This window comes from Anoplopoma fimbria, chromosome 23, assembly GCF_027596085.1.
Source record: "Anoplopoma fimbria isolate UVic2021 breed Golden Eagle Sablefish chromosome 23, Afim_UVic_2022, whole genome shotgun sequence".
In the NCBI taxonomy this organism is placed as follows: Eukaryota; Metazoa; Chordata; class Actinopteri; order Perciformes; family Anoplopomatidae; genus Anoplopoma; species Anoplopoma fimbria.
The window spans coordinates 6,222,528-6,235,027 of record NC_072471.1 but is presented as its reverse complement, the minus strand read 5'-3'; the positions used below and the strand labels follow the sequence as shown (position 1 = coordinate 6,235,027).

The 12,500-nt window shown below is 43.3% G+C and overlaps 1 protein-coding gene across 1 annotated transcript in view; it reads right to left on the bottom strand.

Annotated features, from left to right (window-relative positions):
• snd1 (staphylococcal nuclease and tudor domain containing 1) overlaps positions 1-12,500 on the bottom strand; it is a 168,208-nt gene that overhangs the window by 131,318 nt on the left and 24,390 nt on the right. Inside the window, exons 12-13 of the mRNA XM_054624250.1 lie at positions 7,738-7,839; positions 75-175 (exon numbers count right to left, since the gene is read on the bottom strand). Coding sequence (XP_054480225.1) covers positions 75-175; positions 7,738-7,839 — 203 coding nt within the window. The remainder of the gene's footprint in view (positions 1-74; positions 176-7,737; positions 7,840-12,500) is intronic.

Here is a 12,500-nt window from a genome sequence, read left to right as displayed (position 1 = left end):
GTAGAATAAACCAAAATAGAAGAGAAGAAAAAAAAGAAATGGCACTATTCAGCGTGGCATAGTGTGTCACTTACATGCCGCCAATTGTGACTGTAGCGCAGGTGCGTTCTGAGAATGCAGGGGTGCCTTCTCCTGGACCGGTAGCTGCTCTGATGTAGTCAACTGTCACATTGACCTAAAGGAAAAAGCAAAAAAAAAATGAAAAGCAAGAGAATAAGAAAAAAAAAAAAAAAAAAAACAAGAGCACTGAGACAAACTAAAAGCAATACCAGTTACAGTCACAATTAGTGCAGGGAGTGTTCCCACTTGTGTGTGTGTGTCCCAATTCTCAAGGTCACCCCGAGTCAGTGTGAATCACATCAGCAAGCACTGTAGATCTCCCGAGGGGAGCAGCATTAACACACTGTGGGTGTTTGGGACTATACACACACACGCACGCACACACACACACACACACACACACGCACACACACACGCACACACACACACTGGGAACAGTCATGGAACCCAAATGACCCTACACTGTGTTCTCAAAACAGCTCCCTTGGGATGGACTCCAGTCCACCCACCCTGAAAATACAATTTTGTCACTCAGCTGTGTGTGTGTTCGTGTGTGTTCGTGTGTGTTCGTGTGTGTTTCTCCACAGGCGTATGACGGGGAAAGCCTGCTTTGCGGCCCCAGACACAGACAGCGCTAGCGGCAGGGATGCAGCTGTACCTCTACACAAAATCGGCAGTTTAAGAGCCACGTGTCAACCTAGTGCGATAGGAGGAGGGGGAAGGGGGGGGGGGATGTGTGAATGTGGCTCTGCAGCACATCGTCACAGCTTAGACACGAGTCAAATGGAGACAGAGCCCATTACAGGGGGGGGGGGGGGGGGGGACATGAAAGAGACGCCAACCGCCACGACACAGAACCACGTCAGCTCGTGATTAGATGGACAGGACGAGAACGAGAACATGGTGACGTGAGCAAGAGGAGAGAACAGCTCCTGTCAGGGCAGGATGGATCTGTTAGAGGGGTTCTGTTCAGCACCAAGTGTGTGCTTTTCAAGAGCAGATGGACAAAGTGAAACAGATAGCAGGAGATGGATTTTTTGGGGGAGGCCACAGTTGCTGAAACCCTACATACAAAAAGAGAGTGTATCTAAAGCTGCTATCGCACAACATTTGAATGTGTTGGAGGGTCATAAATGTAGCTAACGAGTTGCTAAAGTTATATTTTTGAGGGCATTATCTGAAAGAAATAAGAGATGAACTCAGCCTTCATTTTAATCTCAAGTGAACGCTACATATTCTATTTAACCTTTCATGAGACAACGTGTTTATCCCAGCTGTAGCATCAGTTGGAAAATAAACATCCCCTTGCACACAGCCATGTTCATTAATATCACATCATATCCTAATAGTCATACTTTCAGCTACAGAATTGGTAAGTGAGCTTCTCAGCCACAGAGTGTTATGCAATATCCTCGCTTTTAAAAAGAAAAAACACCCCCACCCCCCAATTTCATTAATTTGGGTAACCACGCAAAGGAGCGTCTCATCGTCTTGAAGGAAATTATTTTATCCTCACTCCCACGTCGTCGAAGCTCTCTCATTTCCTCGTAGCCCAAACATGACAGCGTTTCATGTCAACTCAGCTTTATAGAAAAAAAAAAAAAAAAAAAAAAAAGAGATGCCATTCAAATGAAGTGTGTTGTTCTTGGGTACATTATCTGTTTAATGGCTAAGCATTGCCAGGCCTGAGTGATTGGAGATTAGAGGACATAAGAAAGCAATGAAGAACAGGAAGGATGAAAGTTGGCTAGACAGGACAAAATGAGATGAAATGAGAAAGCAAACACGATCACAAATATAGACTTTTGAAGAGGAGATTTAAGAAAACACACAAGCATAATATAATGCAGAAAGCCATAAACTGTGTTACAAGTCGTTTCCCCATTAAGCAAGGCGATGACAGATTATAAACTCTGACCAAGCGATGTTAGATTAAAAGGAGATCTAGGCCCATTCTCGACGGGCCATCTAAGCGATCTCCTGATAAGGTAAAGCTATCTAAAAGCCCCCCCCCACGGGAGAGTGAGACGGAGGGGCAGTAGATGGATTAGGAAGCAGGGGAATGATAAGGAGGGCAGTATTTGTTGGTGTTTTCAGTGTTTATATACTCCACATGGGACCAAAGTTAGCACTAACTAATGGATGTTTTTACTAATGGTGGGGTGAGAAAGCTCAACACATAAAACATTATAATTTGGTGATAAAAGCACCATATTTACTAGATGTGTTCATAGATATTGTTGGGAACAAAATGGGATTTTTGGCCATCACAAGCTCGCACCCTGTGGGCCATTTCAGTAATTTTTCAAAATTTCGAGCAGCAGTAGGTCGAACCTTCGTATCCCATTGGACCCACGTGCGATAATGGACATAATCTAGACCCTAGTAACCCTGTAAACCAGATAAAAACACTCCCTAACAATTCTCAACTGGACTTTTGACAAAGTAAATTGTCATTTCAATAATATTATATATAATATTTCTTATTATATAGTGCAGAGAATCAACAAAAGTTCTCATACTATTATTTTGTCAGATTGTGTAAAATAGAGGCAAACGGTTTGTTTTAATAAAGTACAGAAGCAGGTAGAAAACAAAGCTATAGTTATGCAGAATGTTGATGTCTCATTGATAATGTAGTTATTTTAGAAGTAGTAGTATTAGTAGTGAATAGGATGAAAGGAGAAATGAAGTAGGAGTATTAATACTAGTAAAAACAACTATAGCAGAATAAGCAGTACTAGATGTCTCAATGTGTACTGTGAGAACAGGACTTTAGACAAACACAGGTGATGCAGCAGCTTCCCACTGCACTGTGGAAAATATCCAATCACAGTAGGTTTGAATAATAATATATCTTATATCTTTAAGCCTTGAAGAGGTAAAGAAAAGCAGAACAAAGTGAAAGAGAGGTGCTTAAGTTGCTTCTGGGTTTTTTTTTAGCAGGCTGTAATGAAGTGAGCTGTGCTGGAAGGAAAGAAAACCTCAGGCTGGGTCAGCACAACGGTGACAAGAAGAGAGGGAAGCAGGAGAAGGGGGGAGCCCCATCTGGATTTTCAACCATGGGCCCGGTGACGCTTAGGTTTACACGCTTACCGTCTGCTTGAACACACATACCTGAAACTACCCCCTACCCCCACCCCAAGTCTCACTTTCACAAATACACACACACAGCAACAAATACTACACTGCACACGCAGCGTTCTCAGTGCACACACGCACCCGCACGCACACCAAATAAGAGGGGAGAACTCTACGCGCTAACAGTACTACACAAGCAGCTGCATAACAGGAGCCACTTTGAGCACGCAGGATTATCCGAATGTGCTCAACCCTGATAAGTGGCTTAATGCAACATTTCCATTGGACTGGGGTTTTTTTTTTCTTTGGTTTTTTTTCTGCTGAGGCTGAGACCCAGGCGCACAAGAAGCACTACTTATAAAGTTAGCCAAATCGAGCTTTTTTTGGGATTATGTCACCGTGCAAACGCTGCCATTTCAATGGGGGGGATGGGGATACGTATTAGAAAGAGACGGGGGAGACAGACGTACAGTGACAGAGAGAAAGGAGAAAACAGAAAATGCCTCGGAGCATATTTAGCTACCCTTAAACTGATAGTTCACAAGTTTTTTTGACATAAGATGCAATGACTAACTTAATGATCGTGACCTCTAAATGTCACCTTACGTCAAACAAAACACGTTTACTGTAATTATCACTTTGACGACCACTACTGATAATTGGCTCTTGACTGGCAAAAAAAAAAAAAAAAAAAGTAAATGATGAAATCAAATGCATTCTATTAAGACTAGATTGATCGCAGATGTACGGTTGTTTGAGTTGATGCTGAGAACAAGATTCCATTAACAACTGTGGCTATGAAGTCTTCTTTCAAAAGACAAAACCAGGTATTGCACCAATTCCTCTCTGCCAAAAAAAAAAAAAAAAAGATACACCTTATAGAGATGAGGAATTGTGGGTTAAATAGAAAGAACAATTTAATTTAGCTTTATTCCCAAAAAGCAGACCGGTGGGATTACGGCTTTGAGCTTCGAGACTCGTAGTTAATGCTTAGTCACGTTCTAGCGGGTTTATTCAGGGGGGAAAAAAATCAGCTGGTTTTCACGATTCATGTAATGCATTTGAATCCTTGGCAGTGTCGGAGCTCTGAAATGGAATATCGTCGAATCTGCAGTCCCACCTCTGTATGCGACTCAAGTCCTCTTCCCCTTTCAGGGCTGACCCAGACCAGACAGAGTATTCCCTTTTAAATCCAACAGGGTCAAGACCCTATTACCCCACTGTTAAGGTGAAATCTTTTGTCTCGGTTTGTGTCAGAAAGAAAGGAGGCGCTCTGTGGAGCCGAAATTCAAGGAAAGCGGTGGTCTTAGAGTCTCTCCTAATGCTTACTGCTCCAAATCTGTCTCTATAGAGCTTAGTGTTTGGAGACAGGGTGACAGTAAGTGGGTCGACTAAACTCCTCTCCTTGCTGGAGTGCAACGTGCATCTGTGCACCTACCTGCATCCAACTTGAAGTAGGCCCAAGTAGGCCGAGGTAGCAAAGTGTAACTCTAAAACCTTTGAGGGGTTAAGTATTCTGCTTGCGTATAAACATTCATCCGCAGAGAGCCTGTGATCATTGCATCCAGAATAATTCTGCCTCGTTGGCAAGGCAGATAAAAGGGTTGATTGCTTGTCTTTGAAAAAAAACTGCTCCATATTTTAAGGCCTCATATTTGTAAAAACATGATAAATGTTGAGTGGGTTTAAATCAGGGCTTTAGCCTTGTGTCTTAGCAACCGTGTAGGAACGGGAGGGCCTCGACGTTGCCACAGCTCTTCTGTTATTGATCTTGCTGATTGAGGAAGGAGGACGGTGTATCGTCGGCAAATGGGAAAGAGCTCTCCACTTAAACCGAACCCACTTCTGAGAGCTTAAACGCACACCCTAGGGATACTTACCTTCAATACTAATAAAGTGGAGGGGAATAAAGTGGCGTACACTGCATGCACGCATTAAGATCTGCCTGTCTGTGGCGTCACACTTCTCATGTATACATACATAGATAAATGCATGCATGCATGTATGGGAATAGAAGTGTGATGCCACAGACAGGAGAATTGCCAAATACAGATAATAAATAAAGTCATTGGATAACATGGCAGCGAGAGAGAGAGTAGATGGTTATTGATGGACTGGGCTTTGGAGGTTTGTTTGCTTTCCACATATTACAACACTGATGAGGTTCCATTTGCATTCACACCACTCTGCAAGTGAATAAATTGATCCCTGATGACCACCACCACCACCACCACCACCAACTGTAGCCTCAGTTATCAAATCTCTCAACGTGTGATGGAGTGGACTCCCACCCGCAAGTAGAGCTGTCCACATGTGACTGAATCATCCAGGATTGCATTTAGAATGCAGATTCTATACAGGGCCACTGATGCACTCTGGTAAAAAAAAAAAAAAAAACATGCACACTTTTATCATGTATCATTTCAGCTGAGCTGACTTTTGAAATACCCTGGAGTCTAAACAAGCAATACTGGGAAATCAAACCAGGTATAAAAAGCTGCAGAGATTGAGCTGAGCGATGTTGTGTGTGTGTGTGTGTGTGTGTGTGTGTGTGTGTGTGTGTGTGTGTGTGTGTGTGTGTGTGTGTGTACAATTATAACAAAGTGGAAGAAATGTTGCACCTTATAGTACATGCATGATTATTATGTTCTAAATGATTTCATTACATTTTTATTGTTCCTTTTCTTTGTGTTGCATGCCATTAGTGCTAGCATGAGCAAACGGCTAATGGCCACTGTAGACAGGTGTGGGTTTGCATGTGTGTATAACATGTTTCTAAATGCCCGTATATATAGATAATGACTTCATCTACATGCATGTTCACAACACACACACACACACTTGTTGTGTGTTTTAATGAAGGCTTTCGCTTCTACAAATAAGCCCAATATGTTACATTACACACATTGTATGGCTTGGTGTTACAAACCTGAGCACACACACACACACACATTTCATCACAATGCTAATGGTGTATTTTGCACAGTATTTTTTTTTTTTACACCTTGACAAGGCTACAGTCAGCCTTTGCCCATCATACACACACACACACACACACACACACACACACACACACACACACACACACACACACACACACACACACACACACACACACACACACACACACACACACACACACACACACACTCCACACACACAACACACACACAAAATCTCCCAACAAAAACCACAAAAAAAAACAAAAAAAAACAGCGGAATCATTATTCTCGCTTCACTCGTCAAAAGCCGGCTAACGGCTACATTTTGTGTCATTAAAAAAACATTAATGAGGATGATTAAAATGACTGTGATGAGATGCTGGGGCAGGGATATGAATCTCACTCCTGTACTGAATGCCAAAAGGAACTCTCTTGGCTTTTGGCTTTGAGTGGGTGCATGTTTTTGTTTTGATCAGGCAATACTGAAATCTTTTTTTTTTTTTTTTTTTTTTTTTTTTTTTTTTTTTTTTAAAAACATGGGTAGAGATATGAAAAACACACTGAGAATGGATTTGTTATCTCATGAACTCCATACTGTTTTGCAGATTCAGACTAGGGAAGTTGTTTTGTCAGTATGATTGCGCAGCAGTGCATCATCAGCTTTCCGTCCATCTGCACTCTCGACTCGGCATTTCCACATTTCCACATTTTCGCAAGACAGATTCCAATCTTTTCCAGCAATGGCTCACATTATAATGTGGCCCCCCCCCGCTGATTCTGACAACTGTTAAGAGGAACCATCATTCAGTTCAGGCAGTGGACAACAGCTCTAGGCATGCCTGTGAGCAACAGCCGCCTTCTCTCCCTCAGCCATTAGTGCCACTGTACGTTCAGTGACAACAATGTAGGCGTCATTTTAACCCATTTACTGAGGGGACTCAGGTGTAAAAGCAATCTACTGTGTGCGCTACGAAACTTTTATTTTTATTTTTTTATTTTTAAATGTGATGCAAAGTTGGCAAACTTCCTCATAACAAAAACTTTTACAAAAGGCAGATGTTCATGCAGTGTGTGTGTGTTGTGTGTGTGTGTGAGTCTTAAGTGATCTCCAGCTCAGCGCCAGGGGTTCTGCTGGGTCAGATGTGTGTAAATCATTGCAGCCCCCCTTAGGTGTACAGACTCAGTAGCTCAATGTGCACAAGAGGGGGGGAATCAACACTGCTTGTTTAAAGGGTGCGACCGGGCCAATACCAAGCCCCAGGGCATCTACAGAGGGTACTTGGTATTCAAACTGAGGGAGGGAGAGGAATGGATATCTAGCTAAGGGCTTCAGAAATGTGTGTGTTTGGCTTCCGGTGAGGCGGGGGGGTGGGGGAGAAGGGTGTTCGAGCTTATGTACAGCCACTGGGGGAATCCCTGTTTAGAGCTATTGTTTAATCTATTAAAAGCTGATTAGAGGCAAATCAAGTACACACACACACACACACACACACACACACACACACACACACACACACACACACACACACACACACACACACACACACACACACACACACACACACACACACACACACACACACACACACACACACACACACACACACACACACACAGGGATTAGGAGGTTTCAATTTCTGTCAGTGGTTCTTACCTTTTTACCGATGAGCTTCTTCCTCAGGAACTCACGGGCCTCGAACATGTAGGGGATGTCGTAGATCGGACGGAAACGTTTGTCTTTGTCCTTGTTCTTCTCCTGGACAGAGACGGAGGGAGAATTGGGAGGGAAGAGACAAAAAGGAAAGAGAGAGATCAATCACGCTGCACTTTTCAAAGCGGAGTGACATAAACATGGATAAGCACACTTTCAGATGTCCGTTTCCCCGCTTTTAACTCGACTTCAGTCCTGTGACAGGTAGGATCTGAACTCCGAACTCGCTGAATGATTTGAATGTGTACAGCGGCATTTTTCAACACGTGCACAGTCGCACAAAACGCCTTCCTCAAACAGTCAATCCCGACACACTGCACTCCCCCCCCACAAAAAAAAAAGAATCAAGGTACACAGTTACCAAGGATACGGATGCAAACAGCCAAAGCAAATACACTCTGCGTTAAACTGATGCACAAAAGGCGAGCCGACACTATGTGCATACACATGGTGCGTGTACACAGATGTGTGCCACACGCACACAGCTGCACAAACAAAAAATAAATAATAATAATAATTCCCTCAATACGCTCACCCACTCACTGACAGGAGCAGGCCACAAATAGATCTTATATGCATTAAAAAAATAAAAAAAGGAGGCTGAGGTTTTGTGTTGCTCCCGGAGTAAAAGAGACAAACACACACACACACACACACAAACAAATACAGGAACACACACACATACCTACACACATGGGTGACAGGTGCGGTTTTTATAGGGGCGGGATGGAAAAAAAGAAAAACATAATACAGCAAATGACAATGACGCAGCGGGAAAATAAACGGCAGGCGCTAAACAGGACGACTAACGCTATGAATGACAATACCAGTATGCTCGCCACCCCCGCCCCTCCCACACTCCTCTATGAATGCCATCATTATCTGTCATACAAACAGAAGTAACACTCTTCCAAATGAGCACACACACAGGGTTGGATTAATTCCTCGTTTCCTCTTCCCCTCAATGGTTCTCATTCATTTTTTAATGCCTCTTCAAGTCGCTCGGAGCCGCCAGGTGTGGCACACAGCTGGGCTGATGGATGCGGCGAGAACACATGGGGAGCGGCGGGTTGGGAGCATGTGTTTGTACGTTTTCGAGCATGTGGGCTCACGCTTTCATTAGGGTCTTCTGGATGAATCTTGTGAGGATAAACTCCACTGGTAAAAAACAAAACTGGAAAAAAATCTGTGCAAATGTTTCAGTGACAATACTTCCTGACGTGACTGCACAGGAGGTTGTGTTGTGTCGGCCCGGGGGAAAAAAAGGAGTTCTGGAAACCTACCAGCCGGTTCCTTTTAACCTTGGCAGAAATGTAACAACCTTTGAGTTTAATAGCTTTTCTATCCTTCATTCCTTACTCCCTCACTTGCATCCTTCTCCACTTTTTTTTTTTTTTTACTAGCGGAGTCAGCAGCACAGCATGGAACCTCAGAGGTGAGTTAATCTCACACACGGCCAGTGGAAAGCGCTCAGCCAAGAACCGATGTCCTCCATTTTGTTGTCAGTCGGGGGGTGGGGGCGCTTATTGTCAGGGTCTTTCATCCCTACCAAGTCCGTTGCAGTGGGATGATGGGACCTTTTAGGGAAGTACTGCCAGACAGGAATCCTGCATTTTGGTGCCTTAGCTGCGGACTTAGCCGTCCACTGCTGGGGATGAGGATAACTTGGGTGATATCCTTCTTTTGGGGCCATATTTGTTTTAATGTCATACATTAAAGACAATTCCCAGACACTGAATAATGGAACCTGAGAGGCTGTTACACACAGGCTAAATCATGGTAGAAGTCACTTTAGGAGGCCATTAGCACTCTGATAGACACAGGTCAAAACAAAACGGAGAACTTCAACAGGGGATAAAGAATTAACCTAAGAGGAGAGGGAAAGACAAACAGGGATTTTTCTTCTTTTTTTTTTTTTAAACTAATAAGCTGTTTCACAGTAGAAATGGAGTCATGTCACTTAGGGGCAAAGGGTGTACATGTCAGCACTCTGTGCCAATTATACACAAGGAGTGGAGAGGCACACAGGACAAAAGGGTACTTCTCCATCTTTTAGAAAAGGTCTATGAGGGAATTGGAGCGAGGCCGAGTCAAAGACCGCGAGGTGAAAGAGTCAGAAAACAAGAAAATGGAGACAATGAGAGGGAAGATGTTACAATTTAGAACTCAGGCAGCCACAGGAATCAATGACGACAATTGATCGCAACTGCCCAGTATTTTTCAAAATGGGCCCGGTCCGCTTTGTGTTCCAGCTACAAAAAGGAGTCCTCATCAGTTGCGGTGCTATTCACAAAAAAAGGGGACATTAAGCATTCCCTGCAGTTCAAACTGTTGAAAATTAATGTGCCCCCCCCCAATCAAACAAAACATACACAGGGGCTGTTTCACCTTGATGAGCTATGTGAAAACATGGACAGAGACAAAGCCTAATTACTTGACTCGGGGAGCCGATTTCAACCACAAATCTCCCGGACCAAGAAAAACTGACAACATTAGCATCATTAAATTAACCCCCCGACAAGACAAACGTGTGTACAACCATCTTTAAACTGTTATTATGCAGCAGCAGGGGAAGGTTACAGGAGAAAAAAAAAAAAAAAAGAGAAAAAAAAAAAAAAAAAAGGAGAGAGTCACTGCTGTGCCTCCACCGTGACCCAATAACAACAGTTTGCTCTCACTGTCCTCGGGGGGAGTTCTGTTCTATTTGGGGTAAAAAAAATAAAAATAATAATTCCCCTTCGTTCCAAATTACCAGCTAAAGCTCAGGAATCATCTTTGACTATTGCAGAGGCATGACGCTAGCTGGATTGTACAGTGTCGCAGGGCTGGGGGGGGGGCTGCAAAATGTGTGGATGCTACTGCTGCGAGCGTTCTGCAGCTTCTGGAACGTCAAGGGTGAAATCATGACTCAGGAGCTGCGTCATGCTTTCTGATGTGTGGCGGTGGAGTGTACAGTAGTAGGCCTTACTTTTTCTACTCATTTAGCTGATTTAGAAGAGAACATTTTGAGAGAAATACACTGCAGAGAGTACGCGTGTCCCAGGCAAAGTGGACATTATTTTTGGATTAAGCAGCGCACCGGGAACCTTAAAAACAGTCAACATTTACGTAAGGCTAACAACATCACTCAATCGTGCATGCATAAACGTTAAATGGCTGCAGAGGGCTGTGATGGAGCAAAAGAGGGAGAGAGAAAAGACAGAGAGAGAGAAAAGGCGTACACTTCCTGAAGCAGAGAGTATGAAGGATGAAGCTGGTTGTGGTACACACGATACCAAATCTAATATATCTAATCTAATAACCTTATATTCACAGCGTTATTGTCCATACGCCAGAATACAAATAAGTGATTAAACTAAACGAACTCGAACTGATCCCAGAATAGACTCTGGAGAGAACCTGGATTTCAGAATGAAATTACCTGTATTACCACAACAAACAAACAAACAGACACTCAATTCATGATAAGCTGTTAGCAGACGGGTGCAGGTAAATTTACAGGAGCAGCTGGGGCAGGTTGCAGCCAATGTTCTGATCGTGCGGTCCTAAATAAGGATGCCATATAACAAAAATGTTTTTAAAAAAGAAAGCTAAAAGCAGTGAGTGAAGGGGCTACACTGTGATTCAACATGTGCAGTGTTGAGTTTTTAATTTTTGGGATGAGACAGACGGTCGGACTGGCCCTGCAGACAGACACATGGATGCATTGTAAAGACTTACTGCTGTGCTGTCTGCTAAAAAAAAAATGAAAAAATGAGAAAAAAGAAATCTATTAAAAATAGAACTATTGAAAGCACTGTGAAACATTTTGAATAGCTTACTCTGGATAATGTTGCACATATTACATCTGTCCCGAACACAAAGAACCCCCCCCTTTTATAAATGGTCTGTATCAAAACACATTCTGTGCAAAAAAAAAAAAAAAAAATTGAGGTGGCAACAATACTGCTTCCCTCAAAAGCAACCGTCATGTTATCCTCTAACGCAGCCCTTTGGAACCTCCTCCCCTATGCACTAAACACAAAACCCCCAAGCGAGCCAAGTCCTTTTTTGTTTTTAACAGTGTCAGCCAAATGGTGCAATGGGGCAAAAATATTCAGCCAGTGGTGAGGAGGGATACTGGCTACCAGTCCGCCTCGCACAGCCAATAGTGCGCAAATGAATCACTAAGTAGGGCGACCGTCCTCCCTTATCATCGCTCTCCAAAACATTTGAGGTCAAAGCCCGCAACGCCAGGCTAGGGGCAGGCCGAGGGCACGCACATGGCTAGACATAAGATTTGGAGGAAGGGGGACAGAAGTGGGGAGGTGGGGGGGGGGGGAGGGAGGGGGAGGGAGGGAGGAGACAAAAACAAGAAAGCCACAGTCCTAAATGGAGAGTAGGGAGCAGATGGATCCGTCTGCTTAAAAGACTTTCCACCACAAAACTGCATCCCTTGTCATTTTTTACAATTTCTTTGTGTGAAAATAAAGTAGTTTCAAACTTCAAGAATTATTTCCCTGCAGCGACATTTGCATAATAAAAGTGGGCTTGCTTGGAATAGTGTCATTTTTTTGAATTTGACAGCATTTGGATGATTTCTTTCTCTGTTTTCATTGTATTTGAGCACCATGCCCTACACTACAGTTGATAGTTACCGGACACATTTTTCTTTTATTTCCATATTATACCACATTTTATTTTTGGGACCTTGATGCCTTGACTGC